The sequence below is a fragment of the Ascaphus truei genome, chromosome 14 (genome assembly GCF_040206685.1).
Source record: "Ascaphus truei isolate aAscTru1 chromosome 14, aAscTru1.hap1, whole genome shotgun sequence".
In the NCBI taxonomy this organism is placed as follows: Eukaryota; Metazoa; Chordata; class Amphibia; order Anura; family Ascaphidae; genus Ascaphus; species Ascaphus truei.
In genome coordinates, this window is record NC_134496.1 from 48,823,050 (window position 1) to 48,843,064 (window position 20,015).

The 20,015-nt window shown below is 44.3% G+C and overlaps 1 protein-coding gene across 5 annotated transcripts in view; it reads left to right on the forward strand.

Annotated features, from left to right (window-relative positions):
• Nucleotides 1-20,015, forward strand: part of SLC7A14 (solute carrier family 7 member 14) — a 74,543-nt gene that overhangs the window by 42,129 nt on the left and 12,399 nt on the right. For 2 of the 5 annotated variants that reach the window (XM_075570811.1, XM_075570810.1), the window contains exons 2-3: nucleotides 8,305-8,777; nucleotides 17,570-17,806. In XM_075570811.1, coding sequence (XP_075426926.1) covers nucleotides 8,474-8,777; nucleotides 17,570-17,806 — 541 coding nt within the window. In that variant the 5' untranslated portion in view covers nucleotides 8,305-8,473. Of the gene's footprint in view, nucleotides 1-728; nucleotides 888-969; nucleotides 1,407-8,304; nucleotides 8,778-17,569; nucleotides 17,807-20,015 lie in introns of those variants that run through there. The other 3 variants (XM_075570812.1, XM_075570815.1, XM_075570814.1) reach the window with 3 other exon arrangements.

The following is a 20,015-nucleotide window of genomic DNA, read 5'->3' on the forward strand; positions in this document are numbered from 1 at the left end:
TCATATCCAACGTTTCAGTCCTCAAACGGGACCTTTGTCAAGGTGATGATCATCACCTTGACAAAGGTCCCGTTTGAGGACCGAAACATTGGATATGATGTTTTGTTGAATAATACAGGATTTTTGATATTCATTTGGAGTGCTGCCTCTGATATTCGTCCACGTGCGGTATCGTATTGCCTATTTATTTGTACAGGATTTGCACCCAATTTTTCTATTCAGACGGAGTGCCTATGGTTCTTTATTACCTGATATATATATATATATACACACACAAACACACACATACGTACGAATAATAAGAAAGGGAAGGAGTTATTTGTTTCATTAACTCACGGGATGGATCAAGCTCTCTGCACTTTGCCATCAATTCTATACATTTCAGCAGCATCGATAATACCTGCCAGGGTGGAGCTGCTGCAAACCACTCAGCATGACAGATCTACGTTACATTTAATAAAACAGACTGCCACATCTCGCAGCTGACACAAACATTAACCCCTTTGCTGCGGCAGCAGCCTGGAATGTGTTGTAAATGCCTTGTAGACATGCAGAGAAAACACAACCCAGGATGTCCATGAACATACATTTTGGGGTATTTACGCTATATTTTTAGAGAAATATTTGTAATAATAGCAAACACATTAGGGCACACCACTATTACTGCAAATGATATGAGTATGTCCTGCGGAGTTTTAGACAGCATACAATGATGTAGCTTCCTCTCTGCCCTGCCCCTTAGAACATCAGTCTGCCGGAGTGAATTATTTGCAAAGACTACAGTCGTGTCAGCGAGACTTGTAACAAAGTACACGAGGTGGAATAATGTGCCTTCAAAAAGGAAATGGAAAAATAAACATCTGTCATTTTTATTGGCAGTAATTCGGGTATTGTATGAAAGCTGAGAAACATTTCCATAATCAAAAGTTACATAGTTACATAGTAGATGAGGTTGAAAAAAAGACATATGTCCATCAAGTTCAACCTACGGTATGCTACATTTAAATGACAGATACTTTAACCTATTTGTGTATTTAAAGTATATTGATCCAGAGGAAGGCAAACAAAAAACCCCAGTGACACATTATCCAATGATTTCTCATAAGGGGAAAAATAAATTCCTTCCTGACTCCAATAATGGCAATGAGATTTCTCCCTGGATCAACACCCTTCCCATGCTTACTTATTGGTATAACCTGTTTAACAGGTATTCCCTCTTCCTTAAGGGAATCAGCCGCTACTACAGTACTGGTGCTACCTGTTGGATGTACAGAAGGCCTGGGCCTCCGCTCAGAGGGAGCCTGGGGTGACTGTGTGTTCTGTATATCTCTATATGGTGCAGAGCCTCCACCTATGAGGATCCTGGGGTTATAGGATTGACTCCTCATAGGACTCGTATACCTAAGGTATACTCAAATAACATACTCACAATCAATAAAATATAACTAATTTACTGTGATCCCACAGAAAGCATAATGTGACACAATACAACCAAGGCACAGTATTATAATAGAAATAACAATAGTCCTGGGGTAGCTAGCCCCAAATAGTACCAAGTGTGCTCGGGCACCTGTGACCCAGTGTCCTGCGAGCAATCCCTCCCAATGTGTGTGAGGGCAGCGCTACCCTCCCCCTGTCGTTGGTGCACTTTACCTTCCTGGCTTAAGGTCCCCCCAGGCCACACTTTCCGTAGGAGCAAGCGCCACAACTGTGTCCCACGTAGTGGGGTCTCCAACACAAGCCCCTCACACCTTAGGGTCCCGGGTGATGTCTGTGACGCTGGCCGCAGTGGGAAGCCTCCCTCTGCTCCGAGGGTTCTGCTGCACTCTCTCTCTCTAACAGGAGCTCCCTATCTTAAAGCTAACCTTACACACGTATCGGCGGTGTGGGGGATCTATGTGGGGCATAGGGGTAGGTTTGGGCCTAGTCCGGGAGCTGAGCAGGCTCCCCGGACACTACCTTCCTCTCCCCTCGCTCCGGATCATCTGCTTGTCACCCCCTGGACCGCAGAGGACATTTGGTCCCCTGAAATGGCTGCTCCGTCTCTAAAATGGCCATCCCCATGCTACACACATCGCCCATACCTTACATGTGGTGCCAACCGCAAGATGGCCGCCGTACCTTCCCGATCCTCCCTACATTACTATGGCCGCCCTCCTGATTGGCTGTAACGGCCCATGTGATACTATCTCCGCCGCAGGGCTTCTGGTAGTTGTAGTCCCGCTATTTTACATACCAGGACATCTCCTACGGAGGTAAGAGGGGCACCCTGCTTCACCTGTATACCTTTCCTTCCTAAAAAGAGATGTCTAACCTTTTTTTGAAGATATCTATTGTATCCGCCATCACAGTCTCCATGGGTAATGAATCCCACACTGTAGCTGCCCTTACTGTAAAGAACCCTTTCCTTGGTTGCTGGTGAAATCTCCTTTCCTCTAAATTGAAGGGATGACCCTGTGTCCTTAGTACTGCCTGTGGGATGATTTGTTCTTTTGCAAGCTCCTTGTATTTTCCCTGAATATATTTGTATATAGTTATCATATCCCCTCTCAGATGCCTCTCTTCTAATGTAAACAAATCTAATTTAGTTAGCCTGTCCTCATAAGCCAGATCTTCCATCCCTTGTTTTAGTTAATTTAATGGCACGAACATCGAAATGACCTATTACTTTGCTGTTGCAGCCCTTATAATACTGAGGGGTCAGATCTTTAACCAAAGACGTACTGAAACGCCAGTCACTGTAGGGTGTGGCCTGGGATATTCTGCAGCCAGGATTGATTGTTAATACGCGTTCATCTGATTGATATTGGATATTGCACTTTAGTGAAGAGCCCTCGTTGCATATGTACCGTGTATTATCACCCTCCGAGACAGGCAGTGCTATTTCCCTACACATTTAGGGGTTTGTATTAAGGTTTCCAATGGGGCACTATGCCGGTAATTTGTGTTATGGTCAGAGTGCGGTAATGTTTGCCGGTGTTCTGCATGTATAGTGCCCGGTCTGCATCAGTGGGGCAAGGAGTTACATGGGGCAATATTAAAATGGGATGTATCCAATGTTGCATCAGTAACTGTGCACTTTGCAACAGGTCAGGTTTTCAGGATATCCCTGCTTTGACTGAGCCACCTATGCTGAAGCAGGGATATCCTGAAAGCCTGACCTACTGGTAGCCCTTGAGGATTGGAGTTGGCTACCCCTGGTCTGGACCATGTTTCTTTGTATTACATTGATGAAGATCTCCCGATTGCATTTGTCTAAAAGCAAGTACAGTAATTAACCCTTTCATTTAACATGACATTTGATTTTAAAAACAAAATTCAAAAAGGTACAGTGGAAATCCTCCTTTTAATTCGCAGTTTCTACAGGACATAAAAGTGCAAAGCTTCAGCTGTGCTTTAATTTGCGGAGTGCATAATAATTTTGGATCATACTCACTTTAATCAAGTTAAGATACCTCCAGGCACTGTGCCAGGGGGGATATAATGCCGCTGGGCACTTCACAGACTTTTTTTTTAAAAAGAGCAATCAATAAGTTCTTTGCCTGCTCCAGAAAATGTGTTTATTCTGTTAAAACAAAGTCAGCTGATAACCCCATTATGGTTTCATTTAACTGTGACTGAATTTGTTTAAAGTGCCTGCTCACTGTAATAATTTTTTCACATTGGTTCACAATTCTAAATCGTGTGTGTGTGTGTGTGTGTGTGTGTGTGTGTGTGTGTGTGTGTGTGTGTGTGTGTGTGTGTGTGTGTGTGTGTGTGTGTGTGTGTGTGTGTGTGTGTGTGTGTGTGTGTGTGTGTGTGTGTGTGTGTGTGTGTGTGTGTGTTACCATTCTGTGGCTAATGAAATGCTTTTATTTGTGCGAGCATTCAAGATACACTGATCTCTTCTTCCGGCGGTGTTACAATGATTCATTGCAACATGTCAATTAGTTGTGTAATATTAAAGTAGGGGTGCTCAACTCCAATCCTCAAGACCCCCCAACAGGTCAGGTTTTAAGGATATCCCAGCTTCAGTATAGATAGCTCAATCTGTGCTGAAGCAGGGTCGGATTGAGCCACCTGTGCTAAATCTGGGATATCCTGAAAACCTGACCTGTTGGAGGGTCTTGAAGACTAGAGTTGGGACCCCCTGTATTAGATACTTACTGAATTTCTGTGCCCACTCTTTATTCCCTTTGTAATGAGTTTGAATGTATTAAGCATTAATGTATGGGGTTTCTAAGGAAACTATTTAGGAAACCACAGCACTTCCTCCTTTGAAATAGGCGTCCATATTGGGTACCCCTGGGAAGTAGGATCTTAGAACAGGTGCATTTATTAAAAGAAAAAAAGAAAAATATGACAAGAGCCAATGACGCCTTAAAGGAGCAGCCCACGCCTTAAAGGAGCAGCCCACGCCTTAAAGGAGCAGCCCACGCCTTAAAGGAGCAGCCCACGCCTTAAAGGAGCAGGCCACGCCGTTCTCTATATTCTTATCTTCTTACGTAGGATTGAGGCAGGGGTTCTCCAGAGCTGAACCCCATTAATCTCAGTTTCGGGGACACAGAAGGATGACGTCACCACTCTCCGCCCCGAGCCTCTGACCCCGCTCCTGCCCTTCTGTGCAAACGTGATTAGGGTTATCACAGAAGGGCAGGAGTGGGGTCAGAGGCTCGGGGCAGAGAGCGGGCGAGAGACGCTGAGTGTTGGAGAGCGCAGAGCTGAGAGCGGCTCCTCACACAGCAGAGAGAGACGCTGAGTGCTGGAGAGCGCAGAGCTGAGAGCGGCTCCTCACACAGCAGCGGAGAGATGCTGAGTGCTGGAGAGCGCAGAGCTGAGAGCGGCTACTCACACAGCAGCAGAGAGACGCTGAGTGCTGGAGAGCGCAGAGCTGAGAGCGGCTACTCACACAGCAGCAGAGAGACGCTGAGTGCTGGAGAGCTCAGAGCTGAGAGCGGCTCCTCACACAGCAGCAGAGACGCTGATTGCTGGGGAGCGCAGCGCTCAGAGCTGAGAGCGGCTCCTCACACAGCAGCAGAGACGCTGAGTGCTGGGGAGCGCAGAGCTGGATTGTATCTCCCCCCCCCCTCCATATATTTCTAGTGTGATTGTTACCAACACTGAGGAATCCCACACAAGAGATTCCCAGTTTGTTTTTTAATCATTCCCCTTTGTGTTGTTTCTATAATTAAATGGCCCTTTTTTTTTTTTTTAAACCTGATTCACCCAATATTCTTCATTGCTCCAAGTGAGGGCACTCCGATCAGGGAGAAACTCCCACCAAAGAGCTACCTCATAGAGGAATGCCATCTATACTGACACGCTTTGATCAAGGACTCTCAATATCCTGATGAAATAGAGGGCCTGGCTGAGATAACACACCTTTCCACTGTAACAGCGGTTTATGCATAAAACTCAGTGAGTGTGAGTGTGAGTGTAAACTCTCTGAGTACCTGCATATTGTGCTTTACCTGAACGTTTCACACTATATGTCCTTTCCTTCTTCTTGTTCCCACATATCCCCGCACCAAACAATATTTAGAACAGCTATGTTCATTGTTTGGCATAATATGCACCTGAGAGAATAATATAATTATTATCATTTATTTGTAAAGCGCCAACATATTCCGCTGCGCAGTACAATGTGGGTACAGAGATGAGATAATGACATAAACAGAGTTACATACCAATAAGGACACGCACGCACAAACAGATACAATAGGTTAAGAGAGCTCTGATCCTGGGAGCTTACAATCTAGAGTATACATCAGGGATGGCCAACTCCAGTCTTCAAGGCCTCCCCCCCCCCCCCCCCAACAGGTCAGGTTTTCAGGATATCCCTGCTTCAGCACAGGTGGCTCAATCAGTCCCTGCTTCATCACAGGTGGTTATAGCAGTCCTTGCTTCAGCACACATAGCTCAATCACTGATTGAGCCACCTGTGCTGAAGCAGGGGTATTCCCTACTACCTGGCCTGTTGGTAGCCCTTGAGGACTGGAGTTCGCCACCCCTGGTATACCGACTCAAACCTGCAAAATAATGCTTCAGCTTAGGTGGCGTTATGAAATACATGTGGAGAAGAAAAGAGGGCACAGGATGAAATGAAACAAGACAGTCAGCCTCTGTGACATTGCTGCATTCAAGCACGGTGTGCACATTGTGTAATTGATGTACAGAGTTTTGCTGTACACATTGTGTGATAGATGTACAGAGTTTTGCTGTGCACATTGTGTGATAGATGTACAGAGTTTTGCTGTACACATTTGCCTCGGACAATAAAATATAAAATGAGACATTTCTTTCCCCCCCCCCCCCTCTTTTTACATATAGTTTTATATAGTAGAAGTCTTTGCTGCAAGATGATCCTGCATTGCGTTAATTAGAGACCAACCATAGCAACAACTAATCAGTTATGGGAGTTATTCACTAACAGCAGTATTATAATAACAGTATTATTCACTAAACGGCAATAGATGTTGGCGATTGTGAATCATTCTCTACGGTCCCTTTTCAGGTGTTAAGCCATCTCCCTCTGCTCAGGGAGATAGAAGCTTCAGTTACTGACATGGGGCTTCAATCTTCCTGAGCGAGGAGAAAATGTCTTCAACAGCACCTTGAATAGTACCCCGGGCATCTCTTTGAAGGTCTCTATGTTGGTACAGCAGCAACTGTTTTGCTTAGCATGTGAACTTCATAGGAGCCAATACAATACTCTGAACTCATCTTCTCCTTGTCAGGAAGCATTGAGGGCCCAACGGATGGGAAAGACAGCTTCGCCGCATGTTGAGATGGGGCCAGTGTGTGTAACATGAGCACAAATCCCTTTGTAGAACATACAGTATAAACCTTTAGGAGCTGGGGTTCAAGAATCGAGCTGATTTGTTCTTCTTGTTCATGAAACTCGCCTCCTTTATGTTCTTGTAGTGTTAATACAATCATTGTACAGCACATGTTATTGTTTCCACCCCTTATTAGTTTAGCTATCACAGGGGCTAATTACTCTTTGTTCAGACCAATTATGCCGTCTCCTCCCTTCCTGCTGTGTACCAGCTCACTTATTGGGGTCTTTCACAAAGCTGCAACTCATTTTGTAATTTAACATCTTCAATACCTTTAACAAGTTAATTGGAAAGCGTTTTAGAGCAAGTGTGCATTGTAGTGTATGCTTCATTAATTACCCCTATCTCCAAATGTATATTGCAGTGTTTTTAAACCAGTGTTCCCAGGAACCAAGCGTTTCCCGGGCATCCCCAAAGTGTTCCCTGTAATTTTCACTCTATTTCGTGCTATTAGAGAGGGTTGGGGTTCCTTACAATGCATCTGATCTCAGATGCGCTATTAGAGAGGGTTGGGGTTCCATACAATGTATCTGATCACAGATGCGCTATTAGAGAGGGTTGGGGTTCCATACAATGTATCTGATCACAGATGCGCTATTAGAGAGGGTTGGGGTTCCATACAATGTATCTGATCACAGATGCGCTATTAGAGAGGGTTGGTGCTCCTTACAATGCATCTGATCTCAGACGCACTATTAGAGAGGGTTGGGGTTCCTTACAATGCATGTGATCTCAGACGCACTATTAGAGAGGGTTGGGGTTCCTTACAATGCATGTGATCTCAGACGCACTATTAGAGAGGGTTGGGGTTCCGCATAATTTCATATAGGGTTCCTTCACCAAAAAAGATTGGAAACCACTGGTACTGTATATTGGATAGTCTTCTTTACAACTACATTCACTTTTAAAACAATTCTCACATAATATATACATATAAAATCATTTATTTTCTTCTTAGAAAACATGATTTAAGCCAAATAGAATACCCCTTCTAAAGAATCATTCAGGGTATCCTGGCACGCTCTGCTCCCATCCACCCCCAAAAAAAGCCCCATGACATTTGCACGATATATGATGAATAGTGTGCATCATTAACCCTGAGAAAGGGACAGTGTTCAATGACAAAGCCATATTAAATGTGACCATCCTTATTTCCACACTAGGGTTTAAACTTTGAATTGACTTAAGCAAAATGAATCAACATTACAGCGATTTCTACTACTTTTTCAATGGAACATTTTGTTTGTATTTCAAATAGAAAATGTCATTTTCACTACAAGGAAAAGTGTATGGGAATAAAAACGGCAGGAATCTTATACTGACCAAAACAAACATATTTCCTTTCCGTCTTTACACCACGGCAAGGTCACACGAGGTCAAACAACTCAATTACAGCGAATGTACATCGTGTTTATAGGTGCTCTTGACCCGTTGTATATTTTCCCCGGAATGAGCTGGTCTAATCACAGTGTCACTTTTCTTGCAGGTCACTAAGGATCACAGAGGACAAGGTTTTTCTGATATCATGACACTTATCGCTGATTTGCACCGATTGTAGCAAAACAAAATACCAATTTCAAGTGAATGCTGGAAAGAGTGAGCGCTGCGCTGTGCCCTGCTACGCGTCTCCGTTTTATTCCAGCGTCTCTAAAATCATGAGTCGGTTCTTTTCATATTTGGACCCTAGGAAGGTTCCGTGGGGCGCCACGTGGCACGCAATCAATGCAAGGATTTTACGCACCAAACCCGTAGAGTCCATGTTGGAAGGGACCGGAGCTAGCGGCGCTCATGGAACCAAGCTGGCCCGGATACTCACCACAGTAGACCTGGTTTCGCTTGGCGTTGGCAGCTGTGTGGGCACCGGGATGTATGTGGTTTCTGGACTGGTCGCCAAAGAAATGGCGGGGCCTGGCGTCATTCTGTCCTTTATCATTGCTGCCGTGGCTTCGATTTTGTCCGGTGAGTATTTTACCGTCCTCGTTGTCCTTGAGGGTAGTTTGCGTCTGTTTAAATAAATCCCGAAACCTACACATTCAGCGAGCCAATAAAAGTCAATGGTTTGTGTTACATGTATGACACCGTGCACTGGACACATGTATTTATCAAATGTTTTACCAGGAAGTAATACATTGAGTGACCTCTCGTTTTCACGTATGTCCTGGGCACAGAGTTATGATGACAGATACATGGCTACATTAAATGAACAGAGGTTATATATTATATTTAAAGATATTTTATTAACAGTTCAAAATAATATATGTTATAGGCATATGTAACAGTTACAGATAATATATATTATAGGCGTATGTAACAGTTACAGACCAGATAAAAATGTGAGACAGGTTTAGTTTGGAAGAACTTAGACTGGTGGTGGATGTGAGAGTCTCCGGTAGGTTGTTCCAGTTTTGGGGTGCACGGTAAGAGGAGGAGGAGCGGCCGGATACTTTGTTGAACCTTGGGACCATGAACCGTCTATATTGTATATCCACAACAAATACACTAATTGTATAATCAAGGCTCGATAAATTATACAAAATGCTACTCACCAGACACAAAGAAAAAAGGGCTCCTATACTTCTCCAAGTATATTACTACAAAATACAGTTTATTTGATAACAAATGTAAGTAATAAAAAAAATTCTAGAAAAGGGGATCATTTATATAAGTGGCTATTGGAAATGGGCAAATATATGCCAAAAATTTGAGTTTGGCAAAAAAAAAAAACAGGGTGATATTCATTTTTAAAAATAATTACTCTAAAAATGTGAAAAATGAGAAAAGAACACTTTTGCTAATAGGCGCAATTAAAATAAATAAAAACCGTATTTGCGATTTTTGTTTCACATTTTTTTCCGAAATTAAAAAAAGAAAGCGAGCCGAATTTCAACGAATTCTCCCGTCTCTAGCGGTTATGTAGGTTATGCGTTACTTCAGGTCCGGCCAACGCCAGTCCTCAAGGCCCACCAACAGGTCAGGTTTTAAGGATATCCCTGCTTCAGCAAAGGTGGCTCAATCGAAGACTACGCCACAGATTGAGCCACCTGTGCTGAAGCAGGGATATCCTAAATACCTGACCTGTTGGTAGCCCTTGAGGACTCGAGTTGCCACTCCTGCATTACTTCATACAATCTGCTGACACATTGTAATGCGGGATAGAATTCTCAATAGAAACACAAGGCCTGAAACCCCAGGATGCTTTGACATTGAAGTTAAGAAAACAAGACTGAATGAACAGGTTTTCTTAATATAGATACAACAGACGACAGTGAAGCCCAGTGCTACATCCAACATGATAAAAATACACAGTAAAATACTTATATATTCTCTTGAAAAGAGGTCATTTAGTTTAACCCTTTGGCCAAAGCCGTGTGGTTTCTTAATATAGAGCCAGCCCGGCTAACTGCCCTGACTTTTTACCAGCTTTATTCTCCCATTCTCCTCCTTCTTTGCACTTGGGGTGGTCCTTCCATTAGTACGCCATGAGTAAGTCTTTGGCCCTGCTAAGTTACACTACTGCTTCTAACACTATAAAGATGCATTTGGTGCTATATCTGCGAAATTCCCACGCTGGGCTCTGTAAGTTATTCTTATATATAACTGCATGTTATTGTCAGGGATTCCTCATTCATGGGAGCCAGATCCAACACCCAGAGAACGGTAATGTAAATTGGATGTATGTATGTATAACTTTATATAGGGCCCACAGTGTACTCAGCGCTTTACAAGAGAGAAAATACAGTGCAGGGAATAATAGTACAATAAGTGAAACAAATAAGATCAGACAATAGGAAAGGAAATCCCTGCCCGGGAGAGCTTACAATCTAAGTGGTATGTTGGGAGACTTACAGAGACAGCAGGTGAGGGAATAAGTGCAGGTGATGGTAGTGCTTGGTCACAGAAGCCACAAGTCCAGACCATGTCACTACCATCATATTGACAAACTCTGCATCTCTCCAACTCTGCATCTCTGCATCTCTGTATCTCTGCAACTCTGTATCTCCTCTGCAACTCTGCAACTCTGCATCTTCTCTGCATCTCTGTATCTCTGCAACTCTGTATCTCTCCATCTCCTCTGCAACTCTGCATCTCTGTATCTCTGCATCTCCTCTGCATCTCTGTATCTTTGCAACTCTGTATCTCCTCTGCAACTCTGCAACTCTGCATCTCCTCTGCATCTCTGTATCTCTGCAACTCTGTATCTCTCCATCTCCTCTGCAACTCTGCATCTCTGCAACTCTGCATCTCCTCTGCATCTCTGTATCTCTGCAACTCTGTATCTCTCCAACTCTGCATCTCTGTATCTCTGCAACTCTGCATCTCCTCTGCATTTCTGTATCTCTGCAACTCTGCATCTCCTCTGCATCTCTGTATCTCTGCATCTCCTCTGCATCTCTGCAACTCTGCATCTCTTATACACATGTAGTGGTGTTCCCCTGCCCCCCCCCCCCCCATTGTACCTCCGTTGCGGGTGCTGTAGTGACGAGCGGCAGACCCACTGGCAATTCAGGAGGGTGGGGGCAGAGCAGGGAGCGCTCCGGTGCTTCGGAGGCTCCACGGCGGCCCGGAAAGCATAGGGCGCCGCCATGTTTGATTGTTGCGCATGCAATGTAGATGTGCGGCGGGGCGCCCCTGGTATGTCGCGCATGCGCAGTGTAAGCGCGCGAACGGCTAGCCAATAGAGAGGAGGCTCTGAGGTGGGAATACAATTCCCATGAGCCTCAGCAGAGCCACATGACACCAGGGAACGAATAGGAGTGAAGGGATTGCTGGCAGGCAGGAAAGGGAAACGTGGGGGAGAGACCACGCTAGCAGAGGGTCCTGGAGGAGCAAGGGGAGAGGAGGTGTGTGTTGCAGGGGGTCAGTGACCCACTGCATAGGCCAGAGATTCCCCTTAGGCCCCAGTGCAGGCCCTGAGTCACCACCAGCTTGTGGTGCTGCAGGGAACAGCCACAGATAGGGACAGCATACCCTTTACTGTAGTAGCAGACAGGGACACAGTATTCTTCCTGCGCTGCTGTGCTGCCAGTGGTTTGGGATCAAGCTGCTGAAGTGAAGCAACTACTCGTGAGAGACAACGCTGGATCGGCGGATCCTTTGCGAAGTACTGTTACCGGCTGCTGGAGCGGTCGGAAGGTAGTATATAAGTGCACCAACACCGGTGCCTGCAGGCGCTGATCCCGCCTTGGGGAGGGTTCTTTGGGGACACTGAAGGTTAAGTGACCAAGGGACTGGTCCAGTACATTGGACACGGTGTGGGCGCACACGGTGATGGGTAAAGGACATTATTCCAAGGTGGAGTGTGGCAAGGCCACTGTTATCTAATTATTGCATTGCTATATATATGTATGCACTGTGGTTGTACGGGTGATATGTTTATGTTCATGCTCTGCATTCAATTAATAGTAAAAGGTTACAACGTTGTGGATTATTATCATTATTCTTGTCCGGGGGAATCTTACTTATTGGGGATCCTGGGCAAGTGGAGGCGCTGCCAAGAACATATTGTTACCCCAGGCTCCCAGTTAGCGGAGGCCCAGATCTCGCTGAGCCAGCAGGTACACACAGCATTAGTAGTCTCTCTATATCAGCAGGAAAGAGGGCTACACACACTTTTACTGAATCATACACCTGGAATGGAAATGTTTCAATCTATATTCTGGGAATAGTTTGATCTAATTATGTTTTTTTCTGTGCAATAGCGACCATCAAAAGCCACAAGATCTTGAGCAGATTGTGATACCGGCAGCAAATAACAAATAAACACAGCAGCAATAAGCAATGACCTTTCAGAACGGGATTACGCTAATCTAGAGCTTTCCCTCGCCAGACACAATGTGCTGCTCGGGTTTATCCGGTGCGATGGTTAAAATAACATTTCATGCTTATTCATGCTGAATACTTATTCCACTTCTTAACCAGTAACATATTTATCTTTCCAGTCTCAGGAAATTAGATCTTCTGACCAGATAGACACTCTCTTTTTCTTTACTACTCTTCTTGCAGCTGGGCCTTTTTTACTAAGCAGTGCTATAGCAGAAATCCGTGCTGCCGTGTTTTCAAATCTTTTTTAAACTTGTATATTTTGTGCCACAAAAGCAAAGCCGTGTCGTTACACCCAGAATCCCTCTGGTCCAGTGAGCAGTCCATCTCGGCCTCAGCTGCAGAAAAATATTACAAACGGACGCACGTCACAGATGTGCCGGGCAAAACCGAAATACTTTATTCCGACGTAATGAAAAATGAAACAAAAGTGCGGCACAGACTAGCCGCGCGGAGCAGCCCTAGGCGCGGTCCAATGTGTTTTGTGATTTACGACGCACGACCCGGAGCTGAATCACCGTCATCGATACTGTGACTACCCTGTTCCCCAAACATTCCCCCAAATTCCCCAACAGCAGTCCTCAAGACCCCCAACAGGTCAGGTTGTAAGGATATCCCAGCTTCAGCACAGATGGGCTCAATCAGTCCCTGCTTCAGCACAGGTGGCTCAATCAGTCCCTGCTTCAACACAGGGGGCTCAATCAGTCCTTGCTTCAGCACAGGTGGCTCAATCAGTCCCTGCTTCAGCACAGGTGGCTCAATCAGGGGCTCAGTCTGAGGCTCAGTCTTTGACTGAGCCTCTGATTGAGTTACCTGTGCTGAAGCTGGGATAGCCTTAAAACCTGACCTGTAGGGGGGGCTTGAGGACTGAAGTTGAGCAGACTATTGTTATCATCCTTGGTATAAGGAGGGAAAGACAGAGGACACTGGTGGTCACATTGCATACCCCTCCCATCTGTTTCTAGGTAACCTAATGAACAATATAAATGCAGAAAATCTGAATTTGTTCCTGACAACAGCAGAAATACAGATAACAAATTGCTACCAGTATTGACCTCTTTGTTAGTGAAAAGAAGCGTTTACAATGTGATTAGGACCTGACAGATCACGGGGATGATAATGTGAACCATCAATATTCTTGTAGCAATGCAATTATGCTGTGACGGTATCTGTGAAAAAAATACAAATTATAATAAACATCTAGGCGAATATTTACTAAGCGGACGGTATCTTGTGGAATAGCATCACAGTAAAGATGGGCCTTGAACCATATATAGAAAATAGGAAAATTTCAAGAAAAACTCCCACGCGTTTTGCACCTATAGTCTTATGTGCGAAACGCATGGGAATTGTACTTGGACTTTTCCTATTTTCTGTATGTCTCATTAAAGAACGTTATATTTTTCCTGTGTTATTTCCGGTATCCTGTTTGCTGCTACGTATTTTCTTTCTACTCTTCCATTCTCCAGTGAGTTAAAGCTGCAGTCCAAGCTGTCGTTTTTTTGTTTAATTTTTTCCCTTTAATATATGCAGCAATACAATACAAAGAATGATAAGTAATTAACTATGTTGTCGATCGATCCGTTCTCTTGTGATCGATCGGCGAAGATTTGGCTCGGGGGTTCACTAAATAGCTGTCAGTGCAGCCGAAGAGGACCAAAGATGCAAAGTTCTGTGGGGAAGATCATGAGAGTCACTAGATGCAATTGGTGCACTGCTAGAGAGAGGGCAGGGTTCATAAAGAGGCTGTTCCAGAAGAGGACGGGGATGTGACGTTGTAAATGGTTGCTATAGAAACAAAAAATGCTTGTTGCAGTATAATACATTAAAAATGTGATTCAGAGTTGCTATTTTTTGAATATTTTTTTAAATGCTGCAAGTATTTTCTTATAGTACAGAACTGATTTATTTTTTAAAAAAAGACACATGTAGGTTATTGCTTGGTATGCAGCTTTAACACACACCATTTAGTAATGCACTTCAAACAGAGATAAGGTAATCTAGCTAATGTATCTGCTTCATGTATTTCCTATGTGTGTGTTCCCACATCATTGTGCCAGAAATGTTTTGTGCTTGTTAAATTAAACGAGTCTGCTGGTCTTCCATCGGTCCTGTTCCAATCCAGGGTCCAGATGTCTTTTTCATAAGAAAAGCTTATGTGCAAAAAATTACCGGTGGCATTTATATACTGTGATGCCCACACCACGTTGTAGCATCCTTTAGTCCCAGATAAAGGCAGGAAACGTCGTAATTCTCTTACGTGGGGTTTATTTATAGGGATTAAATCAAATGCTAACAGGCCCCCCGTACCTTTAAATCAAAACAACACATAAAAATAACACCTATTCCCTTTAGGGAAAGCTAACTACACCATAGCTTTCGCCCTCACTAACTGCATGGCCAGCTAAGCTGGTTCCCAAGTCAAAAACATGCCCTGGCATATGCCACAGTGTAACACAGTCTCTGCATACAATAATAAGGGTTTTGCTTATCTTAGTCCTTTTGGAGCAGACGTCCCTGCTTCAGCACAGTCTCTCCTCCTTTCTTCCCAGGGGAACTCTGTCCCAGGTTGAGCCCAGAGAATCTCCTCTGTAGGTCCTCTGTACCAGCTTCCGCAGCTGGGGAGCACTTCTATCTCCCCCTTCTCTGGGGAAAACAGTCTCTCAGCATAGGAGCTTTCAGTCTGTCTTTTAAACCACTTCCTTGTTCTCTCAGACCAGGCTGATTAACTCCATTAGTTAGCAGCTGTTGCTGGCTTCTCTTTGAGGAATTAACTCTCTGTGGACTGGAAAGCACACTTACTGCACTGTCCCAGCCCCTAGAGGACAGTGATGGTATCACAATACATACAGAAAAATAGCGATCCCATTAATGTTTTGGGGTGCAGCCCCTCCGTCAGAATATAATGAGCCCCCAAAATGTTAATGGGAATGTTCTTTTACTATAGGTATATCAATGCCACCAGTAATTTTTGCACATAAGCCTGTCTGCTTCCTCTTCATTTCTTCTTTTGAAAATGATACATAAATTAGTATTTTATATAACAAGATTTGTATTAATCGTTTTTAGCTTTCCAAAGTGTGAGTAGAATTACAAGTTCCTTAATAAATCATTAGGTTTAAATGTGATACATCTCATCACTAGGGGTGCCAGGCGGCTTCTCCAAAACTACTGGACACAATGATGAAAGGTGCAATGTGCCCGACACACACACCCCTCTCAACTCTTTGCTCCATGCTGTTTCCTCCTCTACTTGACTCCACCCCCAGGCTCCTGACACCACCTCCTGATTGGCTGCATTACCCAGCAGCAGCCAATCTGGATGAAGGAAGCTGCCCAGCCCCCTTGCAACAGCCCTGCTCCCTCCCCGCTCAGGGAAATCCCATGGCCCCCCAAGCCGGTCAGGTCATTATACCCAGACAGGTAATACCGGGCGCATACATGTCCAGTATTACGTTTTTTTACTGGACAGTGTGTCCAAATACACGACAGTCCGGTTCAATACTGGACACCTGGCATCCCTACCTGAGTCATCACAGTAAGCATTGCAGGGGCCCAAGCGGCTTTCAGTTGAATGAAAAGATATGTCACTGCGTTGCCCAATGTGGATAGAAGATCTGCTGATCTACTGGATTCAAATGTTTAAATAACCCTCAGCTGTCCTTTCTCCGGGCTGTGTGCTAAGGGAATTATCGTAATTGCGTATGTTGTGCACAAATTTGCAGTAACAGCATTTACAACCTGCCAAGTTCATTCTTCATCTGCACACAGACTCAATTTATTCTGGGCACTGTTACCAAGTCCCAAATTAGGAAGTCGGAGGGCACTGCACGGATGCTTTGTGGTCCGCAACCATTTGTATAATGCTATAAAGGCTAATTACCCTCAGCTTTGTTATTATGCCAATGTAAACTCCGCACCTGATTAGAATCGGGGGGACGGGGGCGGGGGAGGGGGGTCAAAAGATCATGGTAAACATGAGTAAGTATTCCTCACTAAAGGGGTAGTGGATTTATGGAACAGCCTACTGGTAGAGATGGTAGACCAGGGATGGACAACTCCGGTCCTCCAGCGTCACCAACAGGTCAGGTTTTCAGGCTATCCCTGCTTCCGCACAGGTGGCTCAATCAGTGGCTCAGTCATTATGAATGAGCCACTGATTGAGTCTCCTGTGCTGAACCAGGGATATCCTGAAAACCTGACCTGTTGGTGGCCCTTAAGGACGGGAGTTGGCCTCCCTGATGTAGACAGTGATACAGTTAATAGATTTAAACATGCTTGGATAGGCCCGTATGTAGAACATTGGCTGACAAAGTGGGCCTACGTTCTTATGTTCCTCTGTTTCTATGCTACTATATCCCTATGTTCATATGTTTCTGTTCCTCTGTTTCTATGTTCCTGTGTGCCTATGTTTCTGTTCCTCTGTTTCTATGTTCCTGTGTGCTTTTGTTTCTGTTCCTCTGTTTCTATGTTCCTGTGTGCCTGTTTCTATGTTCTTCTGTTTCTATATTCCTATGTTCCTCTGTCTATATGTTCCTATGTTTCTATGTTATTCTGTTTCTATATTCCTATGTTCCTCTGTTTATATGTTCCTATGTTTCTATGTCGCTATGTTTCTATGTTCCTATGTGTCTATATTCCTATGTCCCTATGTTTCTATGTTCCTGTTTCTATGTTCCTATGTTCGTTTGTTTATATGGTCCTCTGTTTATATGTTCCTATGTTCTATGTCCCTATGTTTCTATGTCTCTATGTTTATATGTCCCTATGTTTCTACAGTATGTCCCTATGTTCCTATCTTTCTGTGTCCCTATGTTTCTATGTTCTTATGTTCCTATAAACATATTCTACATATCCTATAAGTTACCATTATAATATTTTAGGAGTAGAATTTTTTTGACATCGTTCTCACACTTGTTCTTTTTGCCCAGGCGTCTGTTACGCAGAATTTGGCGTGCGAGTCCCAAAAACCACGGGCTCTGCTTATACGTACAGCTATGTCACGGTGGGGGAACTTGTGGCATTCTTCATTGGATGGAATTTAATCCTGGAGTACCTGATTGGCACGGCAGCCGGGGCAAGCGCCCTCAGCAGTATGTGTGATTCCCTCGCCAATCACACCATCAGCCACTGGATGATTGAACGCGTGGGCACGTTAAATGGATTGGGTAAGGATTACTCTGGAGGAATGTTTGGCATTGCGTTAGTATGCCTGTCCAGCAGTGAAGAGGTTGATTAGCATTGTTCCATGTAATGATGGTCATTTTGTTTACTGTGTATATTAAAGCCTGGTGAATAAACTCATAAGGACCTCAATCAATAAGGCCCATGGCGGGGTCTGTGATGGTATTGGGCCCATAGCGGGGTTCTGTGATGGTATTGGGCCCATAGCGGGGTCTGTGATGGTATTGGGCCCATAGCGGCGTCTGTGTTGGTATTGGTCCCACGGCGGTGTCTATGCTGGTATTGGGCCTACGGCGGTGTCTGTGATGGTTTTCAGTAGCAATACTATGAGGGTCATATCTTCTAAATGGTGCTAAACCATTAGATATCTTCTGGTGTTGGAAGGCGCCTTTGGACGCATTCACTGTAATGTGTCCCTAGGGGGTCTTAGATAACATTTGTCCTTTATAGTGGAGAGAAATGAAACTGAAATCAGACTTGCAGAATGTTTTAGGTTTATTTAATGTTTGCTCTTTTTAAGCCCACGTTTCTTGCTTTGGGCATCGTACCAAACTCTAATTGATGGATTGTTTCTAGTAAACTCAATACATTCTTTTTCTTTTGTCACAATACAACCAAGCCTCCAACATTATGCTGCGCTGGGCTGGAACGGTTTAAAGAGCATTTATATAGAGGTATTAAAATGTCTCACTGCAGCGTTCCTTTCATCGAAATACAACGTGACTTCATGTAGACCAAAGGCACAGCACCCTGACAGTGTCCTATGTGAGTTTGGAGACCACCTTAAAGCAGGGGCTCTCAACTCCAGCCCCCCCCCCCCCACTCCCCCAACAGGTCAGGCTTTCAGGATAGCTCAGCTTCAGCACAGTTGGCTCAATCGAAGACTGAGCCTCCTGTGCTGAAGCACGGACTGATTGAGTCACCTGTGCTGAAGCTGATATATCCTGAAAACCTGACCTGTTGAGGAGTCGGGGCTTAAGGACTGGACTTGAGCTCCCCTGCCTTAGATTGATTTGCCGCCGTGTTACCATGGCAACATACCATGTGTCTGTGTTGCGGCTCTGACAATGATTTAAAGGACCTTGTTAAATACAAATATATCAATGTTTTGGGTTACAGGTATTGTAGCCATTGAACAATAAATTGGATGTATAATAATCTGTTGTATTACTGTCCTGTAGCATAGAAACAAATGATATGCAGATCTTCACAATGGACCGGTTCTATAATACTCCACAATAACGTTGTATTTACAAAGCCTGATTCACTTGTAAACCAGTTTGCTGAGAGACTGAATACATCGCCACAGTTTCTAAACATTTAGGGGCCTATGCAGAGAGCAGCGGTAAAAATAATTGGAGAGTTTAAGAAAAAGTAGGTTTAAGGGAGAGTTTTATTCTCCATATGCAGAAATGTGCGAAATCTGCAATTGAAAGCATGAATGCGTGTGTTGAGTTTAAAATGGAGAGATGCGCGCTGCAGAAAAGTATTTGAAAAAAATCGCGCTTTTTTAAAAAAAAAATTCTATGGCCGGCGAGCTCCTGCTTCTTGCCAACTTTTGTTGGCGGAGGAAATTGTAGAAAATCGCGCCAATAACAGCCGCTAGATGGCGATCGCGCCTTTCTGAATTTGGATATTTTTAACACTGGCGAGATGTAGGTTCTCGCCAGCCGCGCGGCGAGATTTATAAATAGAAAAAAAAATGGCGTTTTTCCTACCTCACCATTTTCTGCTGTTTTCTGTGCGAATTTCACCAAAAAATGGCGATATTTGCTATAGCGCTGCTCTCTGCATGAGGCCCTTAGAGCTTATATTTACTTACCTGGCTTTTCAGGCGAGATGTAGAATAATCTCATGGACAGATTTGAACATGGGACCTTCAGTGTTATATCCCAAAGAAACGGCCGCGGGCTGAGCTGTTCCTCATGTTCTAGATCAGCGGGTGCTCAACTCCACTCCGTAGGGGCAAGTAACAGGTCAGTTATTAAGGATAATCCGGCTTCAGTAAAGGCGGTTCAATCAAAATGACTGAGCCACTGATTGAGCCATCTGTGCTGAAGCAGGGATATCCTTAAAACCTGAACTGTTGGTGGCCCTTGAGGACTGGAGTTAAGCCCCCTAGTTCTAGATTCTAAGTCTAAAGGTTCACAAGCAGGAACCCTGAATTACCCTAGTTTATGCTCACTATCGTGC